This window comes from Microcebus murinus, chromosome 25 (assembly GCF_040939455.1).
Source record: "Microcebus murinus isolate Inina chromosome 25, M.murinus_Inina_mat1.0, whole genome shotgun sequence".
In the NCBI taxonomy this organism is placed as follows: domain Eukaryota; kingdom Metazoa; phylum Chordata; class Mammalia; order Primates; family Cheirogaleidae; genus Microcebus; species Microcebus murinus.
Genome location: NC_134128.1, coordinates 14,691,913 through 14,712,606, shown reverse-complemented (window position 1 = coordinate 14,712,606; position 20,694 = coordinate 14,691,913). Strand labels below are relative to the sequence as shown.

The following is a 20,694-nucleotide window of genomic DNA, read 5'->3' as shown; positions in this document are numbered from 1 at the left end:
TGGTATGGGAATTCTCACCCTAATACTCACCCATCTTAACAGAAATTCAATAAATCTAAAAATGGATACATCAAGAAATAACATCCTGTCTGTGTCAATTATTTAGACACAGAGAGGCAAATACTAGAAGAAACAGCTACAATCGTGGCAAGTATAGCAGGACTTGGGGGGAGGGGACTCTTTCATCATAAGCCTCATAGAACCATTTGACTTTTAAACTACATCATATATGACTTTGATAGAACTAAATATTAATACTTTAAAAAGTGAATGAAATTGGACTTTGAAGAAGCAAAACTAAGTGGCATGTTTTACCTGGGTTAACTTGGATTCTCATACGTGGTAAGAATTATTCTCTAAGAAATAGGGAGGGGCTTGATATTAAACCTATGCCTGGTAAACCCAAGCCTGCGGTTGGGTGGTGCACCATGGCAGGTTCTCCGGGTCTGGCCCCGCCCTCTGGGCTCTCCTAGGCCTCAAAAGTGCCAGGGGGCAGCGTGGGTGGCACAAAGAAAATCACAGCCAAGAGACAACTCAGGTCTGAATCCGACTAATTGTAATGTACCTGGCACGGTGCTAAGAACCCATGCTTTATCTCATTGAACCTTCCCAAGGAGGTTGTGGGCAGGGTCTTATACTATCCTTGCTCAGTCAAAGAGGAAAATGAAGCTTGGAGACACTGCAGAACATGTCCACATTTATTGCATTTACTGAGTGGCAGAGGTGGGAAGGGAACCCGAGTCTGCCCCAGGGCAAAAGCTACACTCCTAACCGCTCAGCTTCATGCCTCCCATTACTGTCACATATTGACACACTTACACGGCCTGTCCAACCAATTCCAGGTCACTTAACTTCTCTCGACATCAGCTTCTTCCCCTGGAAAACCCGGGGTTCTCGCTCTACTTCATTCAGAGTTTCTGAGGTTCAAATAAGTTACTACAGGTGCAATTTTTTTTTTTTTTTTACAAATTCTAAGCGTCAATTTGTGCAAATGCAAAAATTATTCTTGAACAAGAGAGAAAGACAAGTGGCGTCGTGATGCTATTTGGGCTCCCATATAAACTTGAGAGAAGCCCCCCCCCCCCCATTTTTTGTGGTCATTCGTGGGCCCAAGTTCAAGGGAAGATCGTGAGAGGAGAGAGCTGGGTTCTGGGATGCCACTCGGCAGGCAGGCTGAGGCTGTTGGCACCTTGATCTTAAATGCGGCTGGCGACAAAGCGATCGTCACCTCCACTTGGGGAATCTGTAATATTCAGTTCTGAGATTTATTCTCCTTTTGTGTCTTCCCTGAATACCAGAGTCCTTGCAGCATGCACGATGTTCAGAAGCCTTGTCACCTTCAGCTCACATGTGGGACAAGACAGAACTGAACACCTCCTCTCTCTCCCCCTTTACCCAGGTACCTGCACAGGTACGCTTTGGAGCCACCGTTCACTTGAGAGGCTCAAGAGCGATTTCATGGCTTCAAGCGACTTTTCTTCCACTTACTTCACTGCCCAAGGCTGCCACCTGGTGGACAGTGCTCACTTTTCATTTCTGAACTTTTTCAAAGTGCTTTTCCCCATTCATTCAAAAGACCATCAGACACTCTTAGCCTGTGAGGTACCTATGGTTGGTATTACTATTAATAGTTCCGCTTTAGAACAAGAAAATGGGTGCTTAGGGAGAGGAAGGAATTTGCAAGTACCTGGAACTGCATTTAGTGTCGTTTCCCTCCATTCAGCAAAACCCCCAAAATACTGTCATCGGAGGGCTCCGGGTTTGAGTCCAGATTAAGTCCTGGCTCAGTAACTGCCACCGAGTGAGGTCTTTTCACAGAACTGAGTTTGATCATTACCAGGCCCGCCGTTACTCTGAACATCTGCACTTGGTAGAACAATTCTGTGCAACGAACATGCTTGAGTCCTTCCAGAAGGAAAAGTGATACCATTTCAACTCTTGCCTGTGTGTTTTAAGGGTTAGGGGGTTGCTGCAATCCCCCAAAACCTGAGTTTAGTTTAGTTAAATATGAAAGTACAGGCAGTGGGATCTTCTCAGGCTCCTTTGAGTAGCTCCATCCACCACTCTGCGAACAGGCGTACAGGGACAGTCTGACCCCAGGCACAGCACAGCCCAAGCCATTCACTGGGTATGTGGCCGCAGGTGAATACCCGCTTGCCTCAACTTCCTTGTTGGGAATAAAAAGCAGTATTCACCTCAAAATGTGTGAAGACGCAATCAGACAACGGACATCAAGTGCTCGGCAGGTGACGAGACTACACCTTACGTGAGTTTCATGGTATTAGCCGTTCTTCTGTTGTGGCTAAAAATCAGCCACGCATGGGACGTCACGTGCAGGTGGGGCAGCCAGTGGGGTGGGTGTTTCCTTTAAATAGGTTCTCCTAGTCGTGGCTCTTAAATGGGTGGTGTTCTGGAAGCTCCTCTCCCCAGGGAGAGAGAGAGTGCTGGAGAGGTGTGGGGGCAGTTCGGGTTATCCCACGAAAGGAAACACTCCAAGCACATGGGCCAGTCGGATACAGCGCAAGGGACTGTCCCACTCAATTAACCCTTTGCACTCGCTTGCTTTTTTCTCGATTCCTTGATTCTACTCGGGATTTAATTTTTTAAATACCCCAGATTTTACAAAGCACGGCAGTAGAATAAAAAAACTGGAGTTTCTTTTCATACAAACTTATTTGGATTTTTTTATGTTTCAAATTATTGATACATTCAAAGAGTCATTTTAATATCTATAACCGATGCTAACCGCGTCGAGTCACACTCGACATCCGAGTGCAAAGGGTTAAGAACTGTCTCTTGAATAGGCCAATACGCATAGGAAAAGGCACTTAAGATCACTAGTCAGTAGGGCAATGCAAATCAAAACCACAAGGAGACACCACCTTATACCCATTAGGATGGCTATTATTTAAAAAAAAAATAAAACAACAGAAAATAATAAGAGTTAGTGATGATGTGAACGGTGGTGACGGCCGTACCCACAGTGTGACTGCACTTAAGGCCACTGAACTGTACACTTAAAAATGATTATGATAAAATATATGTGCATTTTACAATTTTTAATAAAGAATTGCTTCACCTAAAGTAACAAAAGCACCCCCTGGAAAGATACTGCTAGACCACCCAAAATGGTCACCCATGCACATATTTGGTTATAAGAAGTTCATTCACACTTTGGTTATAAGAAGTTCATTCGTACTTGCCAGGCCTAATTTGACTAGTGCGTTTGTCACACTTATCTAGTTTTTTTCCCCCTTTGTCTCAGTTGAGAAAGAAACTTTTAAAATTAGGCTACCTTTAGAATTAGGCTAAGAAACACCACCACGAAGCCAGAACCACAGAGATGGATCGGAAGGAACCCCACTGTTAACCTGAGATGCCTTTAGCTTCATGGAGTTCTATTTATTTATAATCAATAATTTCTAAATCGCTTCTCTTAATCGGTAAAATCACCCAACGGGCAACACCTTGGGATTCCCAGCTTCAAAGTGTACGTTCAGATTTCAGCAGGGAAGCGGAAGAGAAAGCTCCTACCTTGTAGATGCAGGACTTGGCGTTCAGAAAGAAGAGCTCGATGGTGGCGTTATCCTTCAGGTACGAAATGCTCTCTATGTAGAACCTGAAAGGCAAAAACTGAGCGTGAACCACAGGTGCAGCGGGACCACCGATCAGCTGTTCTCTTGAGCTGCAGGACTTGGGATGCCAACTGGAACGCCCAATCCTACATGAGCAAAAGAGGAAGGGGTCATCAACTGCTTTTCTATGATTCCTTTTCGAGGGCAAACTGCCCTCCAGGTTCCTCTACAGTGGCTCAGGACTGCCTTCCCCGACAGCCCCCACCAGAGCCAAACAAGTCTATCTGCCACCAACCTGGAAGCCCAGACTCGAAATCCGACCGGGCTACTTTTTTCCTTTCCCTGCTTTCCAATTTCTCAGAATGTTATTTGTTTTCATTACCACTGCTTGTTTTGTCCTAATCGTTGCTGAGTTGGATTTTTCAAAGATAATTTCTTCTGCTTAATCACACGTCTCTTTCAAATCGTTTGCTACGTGTCTTCCTGGGGGTGGCGAAGTGTGATTTGATTTCTGCACATCCAGAGAGCTGGGGTGAGCGTTCCCGCCGTGAGATATTAATGCGCATCAAGCCAAATGAGGATTGGATTTCTATCCAGATGGAGCTTATGGATTTTTCCCCCCCGAGATGAAACATGCGGACGTTGTTTAGGTTTACACTAAACGCGCCTTTACACATCGACTTCCGAGTTTATTAAATTCTTTAACGAGATGATGTGCTTGTACTGTCTAAGGACCGGCCACACTACAGGAGCGAAACAGGGGGTGGGGGGTGGTTGAGATGAGGCTTCTTGAAGGAGGAGAAGAAGGTTCTGGGCGGTGGCAACCATGGACCGGACTGGGAGGGCACTGGGTACCGGGCTCCTGGAAACCAAGTGTACCAAGAGGAGGCAGAAGGTGAAATGACAAGAAACAAGCACTATGACCTAGAACAGCACTAGGATCTGGCCGCAAGACTCCTGGGGAGAGAGTCAAAGACCAGTGACCTAGAACCATCTCTTTGTGACTTAGGGCAAGTCACATGATCTTGCTGGGCTTCTGTTTTCTAGACTGTAACAGAAGACAGTGGGACTAGGGCAGTGGTTCACCACCTAAGAAGTCCATTGTTTTTTAAATATGGGGAACTAACTCAAATTACAACAACAGCAACAGCAAAAATAACCAGCCAACACTGCATAAGGCAAACAGAACGTGTCTCCGGGCTAGGTCAAGACCATGGCCTACCGGTTTGCCACCTTTTGTCTACAGACTAAATAATTAATGTCTTCTGTCATTTTTCAAATGCATGCAGAGGCTGCTGTGTTCAATACAGTACCCGTTCACTTAAATTCGTGAGGGAATCCAGAGTAACCTCAGACATCGGTAGGTTTTCTCAGTCCACAGATATTATTAGCATAATTACCATCATGTCAGGGTTTGTAATTCTCAAGGGATTACAAAGTGGCCCTTACACTTGCAAAGCCTGGGAACGAGCAAACTAGTGGGGTCACCTTCCACACGCCCTGCGTCCCCAAGCAAGCACACGCCTCCTGCTTTTGGAGAAGTGTTTTAGGCAGGGACGCCAGCATACACCTCCGCCATGGCCTCAGAGGTAAAGCTGTACAACTTCCAGTTCTTTAATGATAGAAAAACTGAAAGGCAGAAGCACATGTTACATCTCAAAGCAAAATAAATGAAGCTTGATTTAATGTTTTAAAGTGAATCCATATCCTTTACAAAGAGCCTTTGGCAAAGGGTAATAAGAATAACAAAATAAGTGGAAGGAAGGAAAGAAGGAAAACAGAGCAGGGAGAGGAGGGGGAGGGTAACCCTAATATCAGAACATTAGCAGGGGCCTCCTGAGGTCGACGGCAACCTCAGTACTCTAATAATAATTTTGAATCTAAATCTGTAGGGTCTGAAATAATTTTACTGGCAGCACCAGCCATTTTTATTTCATTTGCTTTCATTCTTAAGAATATAGGAGTGAAGATATTCTACATCCCACCCATGCCCTCATCCCAATTTTCTCCTACATAGTGTATTAAAAAACAGAACCCTTCTCTTGTCTTTGCAACTCTCTCGTCATGGAAAACTGAAATGAGGCAGCAAATGACACATCTTTGGGGACAGCGTTCACTTCCACTGGGCTATGTCTCCTGGCCCTAACAGGGGCACAGGAGACCCAGGAAATAACACGCTTATTTTGAGATGAAGGAAAAAAGAAAATCACCTCCTTTACACAGAATTGGAAAGCGGTTTCCTGTTCTCACCGAGACAACACCTGGAAACCCTGGGAGTTCCGGGCCTGTCCTGTTATTGTTTGCTACACTCGGATATTTAGCTCATCCTGAATTTCCAGCCACCGACTCAGCAACGCCTGGAGAGAAACAGACCTCAGACACCTCCATGTGCACAGGGAGAGAGGCACGGTCACACCGGGGCCCAGGGAGACGGGGAGTGTTGATGGTTTGGAGTCAGAGTCAAGATTTTCCTTTCTTTTTCAAAAATTCAGTCATTTTTCTGATTTTCATGAGTTCCTCCTCTCTGGCAGTAGGGGGCGATGTTGCATTTCCGTAACGAGCGGTGTGGGGCAGGGAGGGTTCCCGTAGTTCACAAAGAACATTCCAGGTCTCTGGGAAAACCCAGGGAAACGAATGCTCTTGGAGTCTGAGGGTCTGCACGGGCGATTCCAAGCCTGGTTCTGTCTTAACCGTGTCTGTAGGGTGCTTTGACATCAGGGGCCCTGCCGTCCTTGGAGGGACTGTCCGGCCAGAGTTGGCCAATTCCTGGAGACAGCAAACTGCTCCCCAGGGAGGACGGCTTCCGAGTGCGACCCACTGGCTGTCCAGAGCCCACCCTCCCTCCCAACACCCTGAGGGGCTGTCACACCCAGGGCCACTGTTCCCCGGCCCCAATCACTGTAGGAACACGTACCAGACGACTAGGGACAGCCCTGTGCCCCAGAGCCTGCTGAAATCATTCAAACCAGCCAATCCTGGGTCTGCCTCGCCTTCCCACGGAAACCGCAATACAGGCTCCCGTCCACACTCGCCCTCACTCCCTCTGGCTCCTCTCTGTGTTGTCCTATGTGGCGTGGCATGGCGTGGCGTGGCGCGTGGCGTGGCATGGATTGGCGTAGTGTGGCCCGGCCCCTCCCCTTCCAAACTGTAACAAACTATCTTTTCAATGGCAGTCCTCTCCTGACCGGCTGGCCTCACCACAGCTGAGTAACAATAAAACCTGTATTTTGAAACAGGCTTTTCTGCACATCGAGCAGGGCTAAATAGTAGGGTATCTTTCTGAGTTAAAAGGAACAACCCTCTAGACCGAGGGCAACTGCAGCTAAGAGGTTCCTTCACTCCAGATCGGAGCAATGTCACGCTCAAGCCATCGCAGATGATCCAGGCCTGAGGACGTCTTGTCCAACCGTGTGTAGTAGGAGCGAGTATGTGCTCCCTGCTTGCATGTTTGTTTGTTTGTTTAAGACAAGGTCTCGCTCTGTCGCCCTGGCTACAGTGCAGTGGCATCATCACAAGCTCACAGCAACCTCAAACTCCTGGGCTCAAGCGATCCTCCTGCCTCAGCCTCCCGAGGAGCTGGGACTGCAGGTGCACCACCACACCCGGCTGATTCTTTTTTTTATTTTTTGTAGACACCAGCTCTCACTTTTGCTCAGGCTGGTCTCGAACCCCTGACTTCAAGGCACCCTCCCGCCTCGGCGTCCCAGAGTGCTAGGATTATAATCGTGAGCTGCTGTGCCCCGGCCCCTGTATTACATGTTTGAGCCTATTAAATATTCAAGAGGCTTTGCCCGGGTGTGTGTGGGGGAGTGTCCTCCCCTTCTTTGACTCGTGGACGCCCCCGACTGTGACAGACCGAGCCCTGTCTAGTCAGATGGCGACGGCCCAGCCAGACAGCATCAACCCTGCCTCCTGCTCTGCTGCCCCAGCGCCTTTGCTCCTGGGAGGCACTGCGTATTTACAGCGGGTGTTAATTAAATGGCCCAGTGATTTCATTTCGTAACGAACACAAATGTCACATTTGAAATGCTGACTTTTGGTAGCAAAGAAAAAAAAAAAAAAGAGCATTACTATAATAATGAGAACAATAAGCTGTGAGTTTCTGCAGCCAGAATCTCTGGCGTTTAGAACGGCAATGGCTCTAAGATCTTAACTGGGACGCTCCAGCTGAAATATAGCAAGCTGTGGGTAGCAGCCACCTCGTTTTAGATCCGTGCCATCATTGTTATTGTGAGCGGCAGGAAATAGCAGCTGCTGTCTCAATCAGCCAGGGAAGACACGGAGAGTCAGGCCCAGGGACTCCACCGCACAACCTCCCTCCAGATAAAGCTTCCTGGCATCTCCCCTCTTTCTTATTTTTCTACTGCCTGCTTCGGTTTATTGTTTGTGAAACCCGGACAAATCTAATCTCTATTTATTTTCCTGCAAACGCTACAGATGATCAGAGCTACGGGGACACTTGGCTGAAGAAGACACAGTTAAAGGAACAGCCCAGACACGAACACAACCTTACGAGCGCAAACTTGTGCCTGTAAACACACACACACATACACACACACACACACGACACACACACACACGACACACACTTCCTTGGGTGGGTAGGTCTATTGTGCTTATATTTTTTTCTTGACCTATTTCGTAATCTTGCCTGGTCATTGTTCTCCAATGTGGGGAACCTGCCTTATGGCCCTAAACAATGGTGTGTGGCTGAAAATGACCCTGGTTGTCAACTGACCCCTGGCTGTGGACACAGCCTGGGTGGGCGAGGGGCGAGGGGGTGGGGAGGGACAGGGCTGGACGAGTGGGCAGAAGTTGCGTCGCACGTGACATGCAAACGACGTCCTTTTCGTTTCTGAGGCTCACTGAGAGCCAGAAGAAAAAGGGTGCAAAGATCAGCTGAGAATCTCAGAAGAGGCGCGCAGTGTCTAGGGGACATCGGAAGGCACGAGGACCGGAAGCAGAGATGAACGGGCAGGTTTCAGGTCCGAGAGGGTTTAGGGGGGCCCTAATGATAGCCGAGGGGTACACGGAGAGCAAGGGGTGGGTGTCGGAGCCATCGAAGACACAGAAACCATCGGAAGTGGTGACGGAGAGAACAGGAGGGAGGTCAAGGCTGGCTCCCTGGTGTCCGGCCCAGGGGGCTGGGTGGGTGGTGGCACCCAATGTGGGGATGGAGAGAGGAGCCCATCTGGGGGCAGAAAGATGATGTTGTCATTAGATCCTGAGTGCTGCATCCGTGTGCGTGTGCCCGTGAGCAGAGGTGGCCCGGAGACGGGGAGAGAGGTTAGGACAGGGTCAGAGGGCCAAGAGGGCCGGGAAGCTCCAAGAAGAGCAGTGCTAGGATTCATGGGTGGGGTGAAATCGCACCTTGGGAGGGTAAGACAGAGATGACAAGCGAGAGGAGACGTCGTGGACATTGGCGCTCATGGGTGAACAGAGCAGGAAGCCCGGGACAGAGGGACCCAGGAGGAGGTGGACCAGGAGAGCTCAGAGCCACTGAGCCACGCAGGACTCGGGGAGCATGTTCAATTGAGGCCAGGGCCACAGGGGCCACGTGGAATTGGGGTCTAGAGGCCTCTAGGGACCAGGGGTATAGTGGCACCAGAAACTGCATGACCACAGACTCAGGGACCAGGGACATGTGGGGAGGATGTGCACATTTTTGGGGAAAAACACTTCCCTATCAATCTCAACACGCCCCAAACTTTCCTATAAGGGCCTGGGTTCCCCAAACCCACAAATAACTCACAGCAGACTCTTGGAAATGAAACCACCTAATATGCAACCAAGCGCAGTATCTTCTCTTCCTGGTTAATGTGGGGGGGGGGACCACCAGGGAGAAGGGGAGAGGCTGACGGGAGGTCAGTGTACCGACCCCCCCTGCAGCCACGGGTTAACAAGCTGCTTCAGCGTGACCACCTGCCCCTCCTGGTGCAATCGGTGTTCTTTGCTGTCTATGGTCACTTTCCCGTTGACCCGAGAAACCTCTGACCCCATTCAAGAGAACATGGCAACGCGATCATTCCCAGCAGTGATAGAAACGGCATATGTTCGCAGCTGGTAAGCAAATCAAAAACGCATCAAAGGCAAGTTTGAACTGACTCCGCCAGTGGAGGGGAAGACACACGCCCCAGCCTCTTTGGCGGACTCTTGACTCTTAGGTTCCTCGCCCGTGCTCTCTAGGAGGAACCGAATTGCACGTGCTTTGTGTCCTACGCCTGCATTGCTGTTAGCTATGCACTGGGCGGAAGTGTTCATGTCCATGTGAAGACTCAGGCGTCAGAACTCCGATGCTTCTGCAACTGGGTAGCAATCAAAGTTCTAGAAGATAGAACCTGCTGGGTCGACAGACCGAGTACTCAGGGTGCTGCGGGAGCTGAGGGCTCAGATTATGACCTTGCTCCTGAGTCATACTTTTGACCCTGAAGCCCTGCCCTGACTTGCTCCCACCGCCTTTTGCAAACAGAAGTGACAAGACCCGCTTTCTTCATAAGACTGCTGCAAATGCTGACTCTTTGAAGCCCTAGATCCCAAAGGCAGTTCCCTCTGCAATCACAAAATCAAATTTCTTAGAGTAGATTCATGAGCAGAAAATGCCCAGGATTTCTGATCTATTATCTTTTATTTTATTTTGCTCAGAGAGGCCAAGAAGAATCTGATACGTTATTAGGCCACCTTCTCCCTTATCAGGAGATATCCTGATCCGTGGTTTGAGGCTGGTTTTCAACGACTCCTATTTTTGGGATAAAACACACAAATTTCAAGAGATTCAAGCAGCATTTCTGATAGAAAGAAAGAGGGCAGAGACATTTGTTATGTAGCTTCAAACTGCCACTAAAAAAGGATCCCAGGGCATGAGCTATATATGATAAGAGACTCAGTTTAGTCTCTTATGACACCCCCCCCCCAAGAAAAAAAGCAAGAAAAACAGAAAGGTTTCTATGTTCATTCCACATGAGCATCATAGTGCAAGCGCACAAACATATGCCAATCGACGCACACAAACCCACGAGCCTTACACACTCACGCCCCGCATCTGTATCTACGAGGAATTCAGCTAAACAATGACCTTTCTCCCTGGCAATGACCTAAGACAAACCTGACCTGCCTTCCCCTTGAATCCTTCCTTCCTGCCCTCCCCAACTTTTCTGACACAGAACAAAAGCAAAAACGCAGACACACCAGGTGTACGTACCTGACACAGAAGTATAAAACCACGGGTCCTGACTTTTTAGGGAAGTCATGTTCCAAAACTCTCCGATCTAGTTGAAGCCAGTTTAAGTGCCCCCTGAGGAAGATAAAGACAAATGGGTTAGGGCTTTGGATTTTGCAGAGGCTTTTTGGGATGAGGGGTCTACGTGGAATGGAACGCTCCAGATTGCAGATAAATTCGGACCTTCCCCCCAGCGCTATTAGCTTTTGGGGATTTGAAGACCCTAAAGGAATTAGCTAGGGGATACTGGAGCAGCAGGAGACTTGGGTCCCCCTGAGTGGGAAGAAAAGGCATCAGAGAGTCCTTTGCTGTCTGTTTGCACCCACATTAAAACTAAACCACACGGAGTATCTCCAATAATCACACTTCCACCTACCGTATGACCCAGCCTGTCTGCACCCAGGAAACCTGAACACATCTGTCCCCACAAAGACTTTTGCACAAATGTTCACGGACGCTTAACGGACATTTCACAGCTACAGTCACAGCCCCCAACTTGAAACCACCCAGATGTTCACCGACAGCAGAATGGACAGACACACTGAGTTGCATCCGTACAACGGAATACCGTGCAGCGATTAGAGAACATGCTATTGAGATATTAAACACGAGGCCTGTCCGGAAAGTCCCCAGCCGTGCCCCCATTCTTGTTATATTTAACAATTAAATGGCTGGATACTTTCCGGACAGCCCTTGTAATCTATAGCAACATGACGAACTGCAAAATAATTATGCTGAGTGCAAGGAGGCAGATAAAAAAAAAAAAAAAAAGCCAAGTACAGACTGTAGGATTCCATTTACGTAAAGCTCTAGGAAACGCACACTGATTACAGCGATAGAAGGCAGACCGGTCATTGCCTGGGGCGGGGCTGAGGGGTACAAGAAGAAACGTTTGGGGAGGGATGGATGTATGCACCACCTTGACCGTGGTGATGGTTTCCATGGATGTGGACATGTGCCCGATTTTATCAGATTATACACTTTAAGGTATGTGGTTTATTGCATGTCAATTACGCCTCATTAATGCCATTTAAAAAAGTGAACCACAGAGATACCGATGATGTAGGAATGGAGTCGCTGATGCATTTCTTCCTTCCTTCCCTCCCGCCCTCTGTCCTTTCCTTCCCTACACGTTCCCCGGCCACCTTCTCTCTAAAGCGACTGGGGACGGGCAGCCGGCAACACGCACATAGTCTCCACTCCTGGAGCCGAAACACTTGTCAGGAGACAGACACTCAACACCCACGTCCACGATGAATGATGTAATTGCTAATGGCATTAGGATGAGTTAGGGGGACATAGAAGGGGGAGCTGATCTAGTCTGGGGGTCCAAGAAGCACTTCCTGGTGTTTGAGCTGAGATTTGAAGAAAGAGCAGGAAGTAACTCGGCGAAGAGAAAGGGGAACCACTTTCCAGGCAGAGAGGCCAGCACGTGCAAAGGCCCTGAGGTAGGGAGGAAAGGGGTGAACGCAGAGAGAGCACTGGAGGCTACGCCAAGGAGGCTGGTCTTGGAAGGGTGAGGCAGAGATAGGGAACAACTGTGAGCAGAGGAATCCACTCCTCTCTTACCAATCCCATTCCACAGCCTGGAGGGAACAGAGTCCTAAAATCACTTTACTGAGCAAACTCACACTGCACAGACCCAATGGACCTCACTACATTTCCCCAGGCGGCCGACGCTGTGTGACACCCGTGTTTATAATGCACACACGTGTGCAAAAGGCTAGCACTTGCTCTGTGGATAATAAGGAACAAAATCTGCCTGCATCATTATCTAAAAATGTTTGCTCCCCCAAGCCCATGCTCGCTTCCAACAAAGCAAAGAGAGAGAACACATTAGAGGCTTCCATCCCCTCTTTTTGAGACTTTACCCAAAATGCACCTGTCACACAAGAAAATAAATCCCACCCAGGGAAGCCCAGGCCTGTGGCTGTCAGGCTGGTGATGTTTGAGTCTGCCTCATAGGGGTGCCTGCCTGCGCAACTCCCGCCTCTTTTTCTTCCTTTTAACAATCTCTAGCTGGGGAAAAAAATTTTTTTTTTCCTTTAACTTAATGTTTTTCTTGCCTTGCTCTGAATACAGGAAGGGCACAAAAATAAAAGGAAGATGGTATTTGTAAGTAAAATGACCAGACCCACCACCCCACGCCCACCTGTGTCTCTGCACTTCCCAGTTTCCAGAACTTACTCTGTGGATGCATTCGTTTTTCCCCAACTGCCTTTTTCCACCTGGCCTGGCAGATGTCAGGAGATCTATCTCATAAGGTAAAAGTGTGCAGGTTCGATCAACTGACTGGAAGGTGTCAGACAAATTATGAGAAGCTACAGCCACTCCCTTCCTGGCTCTGAAAATGCGCCCAAACTCTCAGGGTCCTCTCTTTGGGCTCAGCCTCTCCTTGACATGCCACATGCACGTTCTACACCATGGCTGTGCTCACTGAATCAGAGAATTGTCTCTATCCTCTTTATTTGAACATGCAGCCACTGTTCAAGGCTGAGTCCATGCCCAACTTTTGTTCCCTGACTGCCTAAGTCCGGGGTTTCTTTCAAACTTCTCCAGAGCTCCTGGTTTGTGTTGTCTACAAGGCATTTGGTGTCATCTCATACAATGAGTTAATATTTTAAAACTATGACCTGTCTCCTCAACTAAATTGTAAGTTTTCACCGTTTAAAACAATTATCCCCACAATCTAGCACAGTGCCTAGCAAATATGAGGTGCTCAAAAGAAGGGTTTGTTCATCGACTGAATGATGGATGACCCACGAGAGTGATCCATCCCACGACCAGGGATATTTAAATATTCATCTTGTGCCTTTACAATATGTCTTGACAAATGGCTTGGTGGGATCCACCTTTACATCATTCTCACAAGAGAAATCTCCAGATCACTCACAGACTAGAACAGCACAAAAAGCACAGGACTTTTTTCCAGCACCATGTTACTGACCACACAGCCTGCTGGGGATTAGACTCGGATCTCTGAGCCCTGCCACTCACACGGGAAGAACCGTAAGGTGGGGACATGTTGCAAGGAGAGCCAGAGACAGGTGTCACTTGGATCCCACTTTGTTGGATTTGCCAATTCTTCACTCACGTTCACAGACCACATAGGTGTATTCCCTCTCTACACGATTGCATTCCTCACATTAAACTTCTTAAATGAATGACTTTTTAAGCAATGGGTTTAACTGGAAATTCCTTTGTTTCTAGCCATATACTGGTTTAGCATTTATCAACTAAATGACCAGAAAAGAAAAAAAAATGACCAGGAAGAAAAGAGAACGAGGAGGCTGGAATAGAGCCCCTGAATGGAATAGTCGGCCCCTGAGGACAAGTGACTTTCCTTTCTCCATGTCCCCTGCTGAACTCTTCCTCTCCAACTCTGCGAGGGTGGCGGGACACACGAGCTGGCCTGGCTCCGATGTCCGATGGGGAGGAGGACTTTCCTACACCCGGAGCCCTTGCACCCTGTGGGTGTGTGGGGCGGGGGCAGGCGGGAAGGAAGTTGGCTCTTTCCATGCTCTGAATTTGTAAAAGTGTCTCACCAAAGGGACAGACTGAAGGGACAGGTGATTCGTCCAAGGTCCCTTATGATAACTGCCCATATTTGGACTAAAAGATAGATTAAAAAGCACGCTGGGCATCTACCCAAAGGAAAAGACATTCTATAAAGAAGACATCTGCACTCGAATGTTTATAAGCAGCACAATTCACAATTGCAAAGATGTGGAAACCACCCAAGTGCCCATCAATACATGAGTGGATTAATAAAATGTGCTATATGTGCACCATGGAGTTCTACTCAGTCACAAAAAACAATGGTGGATCTTGCACCTCTTGTATTATCCTGGATGGAGCTGGAGCCCATTCTACTAAACTAAGTATCACAAGAATGGAAAAACAAGCGCTACATGACTACATGTACTCACCATCAAGTTGGTTTTAACTGATCAACACCTAAGTGCACATATAGTAGTAACATTCATCAGGAGTTGGGTAGGTGGGAGGAGGGAGGAGGGGATGGGTAAATACACACCTAAGGGGTGCAGTGTGCACCATCTGGGGGATGGACATGCTTGCAGCTCTGACTCGGGTGGGGCAAAGGCAATATATATAACCTAAACATTTGTACCCCCGTAATACGTTGAAATAAAAAAAATAAAATAAAATAAAAAGCATCATAAAGAAGATGAAAAAAAAAAGCACACTGGAAACTATCATAGAATCCTGGGGCCCCTATGCTTGGCTGCAGTAGGACTTGTTAAAATGTTATTTTCTCTTCAAGTTGGACTCAAAGTCACCGTTTCCTGCACCCAACCAGGGTCAAGAATTCCACATTGCAGAGGGCCTTTTCCTTCCTATTTAACAGTTCACGGTCCTGACTTGGAGGGCCTCCCTCTGAACTTTCATTTTTTTCCCTTTGCATTGGGGTGGGAAGGAATGCCAAGAGATGAAGGAGTATTTCCTCTACACAGTTTAACTAAGAGACACCCGGGAGCTTGGTTTCCAATGATCCTCATTGATTTTTCGTTTGAGATCTCACATTTCAGCGCGTTTGCCAGTAACAATGCAAAAAAGCACTCCGGCAGACAGAGCATTTTTGCTATTGCGGGACTGGTAACTATCCTTAGGGCTGGGCGAGACAACACTCATTTGGTTTATGGTGGTAGTGGGTCAAAAATGTCAGGTCAGTAATAAATATGCAGTTGCTTCCGGGCAATAGAAATTGGATGCGTTTATTTGACTGATTGCTTTTAGCGTCTACATTGAAAACAAATAGACTTTTAGTTCAAGTGTTGGCACCCTCCCTCAGGATGGCCCCGGGGAGAGCTTTGTTTGTAGTCACTGGAGGGTGGAGGAGTGTGATGAGTCTATCTGAGCCCACACTTCCCAGACCGGGCAGGGGGGGAACCATGCTGCCTGCCTTTTGGATGTTTTTATTGCAGACGGGTTATTTCATATGAAACTTCTACAGAAAGCCAAAACAAGAGTATGAAATTCTTACAGATGCTGTCGGATACAGGTGGGGTTGGGGGCTCTTTGAATGGAAGAAATGTTTAGCCATTCAGTGTCCTCGACTCTGAAGTATAAATGCTCATCAGGATAGCCCGGGGACACTGATTTAACTAGAACCTTCAACAGCAGAGAAAGGTTCAAGTTGGGTGTACACTGGGAAGACCAGATTACTAAATCATCCAGCCCCACTGAGGTTCTGGCTTTAATTTTTTTTTTATTTACGGAAGGATTGTTTGCTCTCCTATGTTGCTCTTAATGCTATTCCAAATTTTCTCTTCATTTATTTATCAATCTATTTATTTAAATAGATTTAGGGGGTACAAGTAAGTAGTTTTTTGTTACATGGCTGAATCCTATCCTACACTGCATCTTATTAATCACTTAAAGTGCAAATACAAACTGGACAAGGAGTCAAAGGTCAGCTATTTCTGTAGCTCCTGGAGCTACCTGCAGATGCTAAGTAAGTATTGGGTAAGAGAATGAAGACGTCAGCTTCGAGATATGCCCCACAGATCGATATTCTTGTGGGTTCAAGGACTGACACCCAGGAATAGGCATCGCTCCTGTCCTAAAGAAACGACAGGCTCCATGTTCGGAATTCACTCGGCTCACCTGGTCTGGAATTCCGGTTGCCTCCTACCATTTGCATGGGGAAGGAACAGGTGAACAGAAAGCCTGGGTCGCTAAACCCTCCTTGGACTGCACCATTCTTTTCTACCTATCTTAGCTGCACACAGAGGGGAGTTGCACGCAAGCCCCTCTCTGGTCGCTAAATAGGACCCACCGTCGTTTGCTGTACCGTCTGGTAGCGTAGCCCAGGTCACCTCCGGGGCGGTCATGAGTGTGGCTTGCGAAGTCCCCAGCAGCAGCTATTACACTGCCAGCCAAGCACCTCGGCCAGACTACTGACTTTCTCCTCTCTCGCCCAACGGCAGATAATAACTGGAAATCCCAAACCCGTTTCTCAATAAATGACTTTCCCAGAGCGGCTTCTCGTTGTTGTTTCTTCTGCAGTTGGAAAATTGCTTTTCTACGTTGTTTATTTTTAAATCGTAGATGAGCTTGGAAACCAGGAATGCTGAACAGCTAGACCTTTTTCAGATACCTCGCCCAATGCTGGTCAAGGTTTGAGCAAATGCCAGGACGCCAAAGCAGAAGAGGGCAAGTTCCCACTGCCAGCACACCTGGCTCTGGATCTAAAGGTGAATTCCCAACGAGTCAGGCCATTTTATACCTTAATTGTTCCAGTAAATCAGACTCCCCAAAAAGTACCAATCAAGCAATTCAATTAATTAAGACACAATATGCTGGGGGGGCAGAAGAACCTCAACTTGATTGTCTACCTTATAGGCTCTTTCTAGAATCTTGGCTTAAGGGTGCCTGTGAATCCTCTAAAATTTTAAGGAAAATTTACTTTGTAAACTTTTAAATATAAACTTTTGTGAAGGACAGTGAATGTAACTTCTTAACAAATTGCAAAGGTATCTGTGATTAAATAAGAGGTTAATAACTACTTATATTCTTAATTGGTATGTGAAAATCTTACTAACTGTAACCTGGCTTTCTTTTTTTTTTTTTTTTGAGACAGAGTCTCGCTTTGTTGCCCAGGCTAGAGTGAGTGCCGTGGCATCAGCCTAGCTCACAGCAACCTCAAACTCCTGGGCTCAAGCGATCCTCCTGCCCCAACCTCCCGAGTATCTGGGACTACAGGCATGCACCACCATGCCCGGCTAATTTTTTCTCTATATATTAGTTGGCCAATTAATTTCTTTTTATTTATAGTAGAGATGGGGTCTCGTTCTTGCTCAGGCTGGTTTCGAACTCCTCATCTTGAGTGATCCTCCTGCCTCAGCCTCCCAGAGTGCTAGGATTACAGGCATGAGCTACTGTGCCCGGCCTACAGCATGGCTTTTAAAATATGCAATAATGGCTAACCAAGTTTATTCTCCTTCTCACTCACATTTTTAAATATTTTTTAAAGGTTTTCTTTTTTAAGATGGATATTTACTTATAGCATTCAATGAGCAATTCTTAAAATTTATGACAGGAAATTCAAATTGAAATGTAACTACATTAAGACAATCATGACTTCAACTTGGAGTGTGTTGGATGATTTCTGCTGAATAGTCTAAAAATTGTTTAGTGAGAGCTTTTGATGATGGGAACCTCTGTTCCCACCCAGCCCCAGCCCATAATTAAAAAAAAAAAATCAAAACTCAAGTGGTTAAACAATAGAAATATTTCAAAAATAAAATGTAAAAATGACTTTCTCTAAATGATGGATGCCAATGTTTGATAAATGAGTATCTCAGTTACACTACTTGTACACATAGAAAAACTAAATCTCAACTTCAGAGTTGGTTCTCAAACTGTCAGGAACGGAACGGAGAAGGGAACCCACAATGTCTATAACTTGGCAGGTCCCTGGGATGTGTCATTATTGGCCCCCAACATTCAAAGTTTAAGTAAAATCAGCTTCTCCTCTTAGCTCTAGAGTGAGGGAGAAAAGGAAATTAACGTCAACATTCCCTCTTTCTAGAACAGGGGTCTTCAAACTTGGCCGTACATTACCGTGTTTTCCCGAAAATAAGACCTACCCATAAAATAAGCCCTAGCAGGATTGCTAAGCATTTGCGCAATAGAAGCCCTACCCCGAAAATAAGCCCTAGTGATGGGCGTGGCTACGCAGTGCATCTGCACAACCCGTGCATTTCATTGCAGAGCGGTAAAGAAGATGAGCAGCCCTTCTCATCTGCTCCATGAGAGCTCTATTGCTGGACAGAAGAGATTGGGGACAATGGTTCTAAAGGAAATAGAGTCACAAGAAATTCAGGATGGAATTCGGGGTTTGGAGAGTTAACGATGATGTTTCAGAAGACGACGACTTAAACTATACTTGAATAAATGTAGATTGTTGTACCGTGCTTAGAAAAAATAACATATCCCCTGAAAATAAGCCCTAGGGTGTCTTCTTGAGGAAAAATAAATATAAGACCCTGTCTTATTTTGGGGGAAACACAGTAGAATCAACTGGGAAGCTTTGAACGAGCTCAGTGCTCAGGCCACACCCCATCAATTAAATCAGACTTTCTGGGGGTAGTAGGTCCCAGGCATTGGCACTTTATAAAGTCTCCTAGGGAATTCCATCATGCGGCCAAGGTTGAGACCCATGACCCTGGCAAAACACAAATAATTATTCTAAGATCAAATTTATATACCAGGCTCTAACTTTGTTTCAGAACATTTTAAATTCAGCCCAAATGTCACTGTTTGCATGTGTCACCACAGTTCAGATCATTTATAGATGACCACCTGTATCTCCTTTTATAAGGACAAGTTAGAAAAACTCAGAGGAGGCCAAATGCAACTGAATGCTGGAACAGGAAAAGACATTCATGGAAAAACTGGTGAAATCTGAATGAAGTCTGTAGTTTAGTTAATAATATAGTAGCGATGTTAATTCCATAGTTTTGATAAATGGGGCATGGTTTGTAAGATGGGGAGATTTGTGGAAGCCAGGTGGAAGGCATACAGGAACTCTCTACTATTTTTGCAATTCTTCTATAGGTCTAATTGTTTACAACTAAAAACTTAAATTAAAAAAAAGGAAGGTGGAGCTAGTATCAATGCCACAACATTGTCGATTACTAACAATATTTAACATTCGGGGGCATAAAGCCTTGCACTGTGGACTCAGGCACTTTATTAATGAATGCAACTTACAGGGTGAGAGAAGCCTAGAGAAATTACCAATTTCCTGTCTACATCCAGCTTTATGTATCTATTATCCACTGTCATCAGGATCCCACACAATGCCAGCAGCGGTTAATTCTGAAGGAGTCACCGACAATATACGATCTAGGAGTATCCTACCATTAGAACTTCTACCATTGGGAAGGATAATACTGCTGGTAATAATACCTTGCCCTTGTACAGGATTTTACAGTTTATAAGCACTTCTCAAGTGTTAATCCTGTTTGGTTTGCATCAGGAAATAGGCAAATGCATGCGGTATACCAAAGGCTGTTATAAAGAATGAAACTTCTGTTACATTTTATTATAAAACACAGTGTAGCACTTATATAAATCACACACACACACACCCTCCAAGTACGCATGCACAGTTTGAAAACATAGTTACTAGAAAGATCTTGTGTCAGTGGGACGCAGAGGGTGGGCTCAGGGACATGTTATAAGGCCAGTGCTTACTGACACATAATTCACCGACCCCAAGCACGTGACACCCACTGGTACTATTTTATAGGGGCAGCTTTTGTTCTTCCCTTTGCTCCCAGGAAAAGGGACCAGTTCAGATTAGCAAAGTGGCACCAGCAATGTCTGTTGGCCAGGACTGTCTGGCCAGGACTGACTCCCCTGGGTCACAGCCATCCCCTGCCATCCTGAGTTTCTATCTCCATGGAGGCGCTGGCTCTTCCTCTCCTCTGGGCCCCTGACACCTGCCCTTTCCCCTGGAGCACCAGGCGTACCTGCCAGTTCTTTTTTGGAAACTGTGTGCCAGCTCCAGCTGTTTTCCCCTGACTTCCTGCTGGCTGCCTGCCACTCCCACCACGGCTGCACTGACCCTCCCACCGGACTCTGGGCAGGCGATGGAGGCGGCTGTACTCTCTCTGGACCGTGCCAGAAGGATGGCTCACATCCTATTCATCACCGTCCCCCAGACAGCTCCACGATGGCTCACATCCTCTCCCTCACCATCTCCGCAGAGCTTCCATGCTGCCACCTCCACTACTAGAGAGGGCGAGACGCTCTTCTCAAGCCTGACCTCCACATGCACACACACATACATATATGCATGCAGGCACTCTTTCCTGGCCTGGCCTTCACATGCACATACACAGAGGAACATACATGCACATGCACACTCTT

The 20,694-nt window shown here is 46.8% G+C and overlaps 1 protein-coding gene across 8 annotated transcripts in view; it reads right to left on the bottom strand.

The window, feature by feature from the left end:
- The window catches only part of FRMD4A (FERM domain containing 4A), a 551,472-nt gene that overhangs the window by 109,069 nt on the left and 421,709 nt on the right, over positions 1–20,694 (bottom strand). For all 8 annotated transcript variants that reach the window (XM_020284197.2, XM_020284196.2, XM_020284200.2 and 5 more), the window contains 2 exons: positions 10,774–10,866; positions 3,535–3,619 (listed from right to left, as the gene is read on the bottom strand). In XM_020284197.2, coding sequence (XP_020139786.2) covers positions 3,535–3,619; positions 10,774–10,866 — 178 coding nt within the window. The remainder of the gene's footprint in view (positions 1–3,534; positions 3,620–10,773; positions 10,867–20,694) is intronic.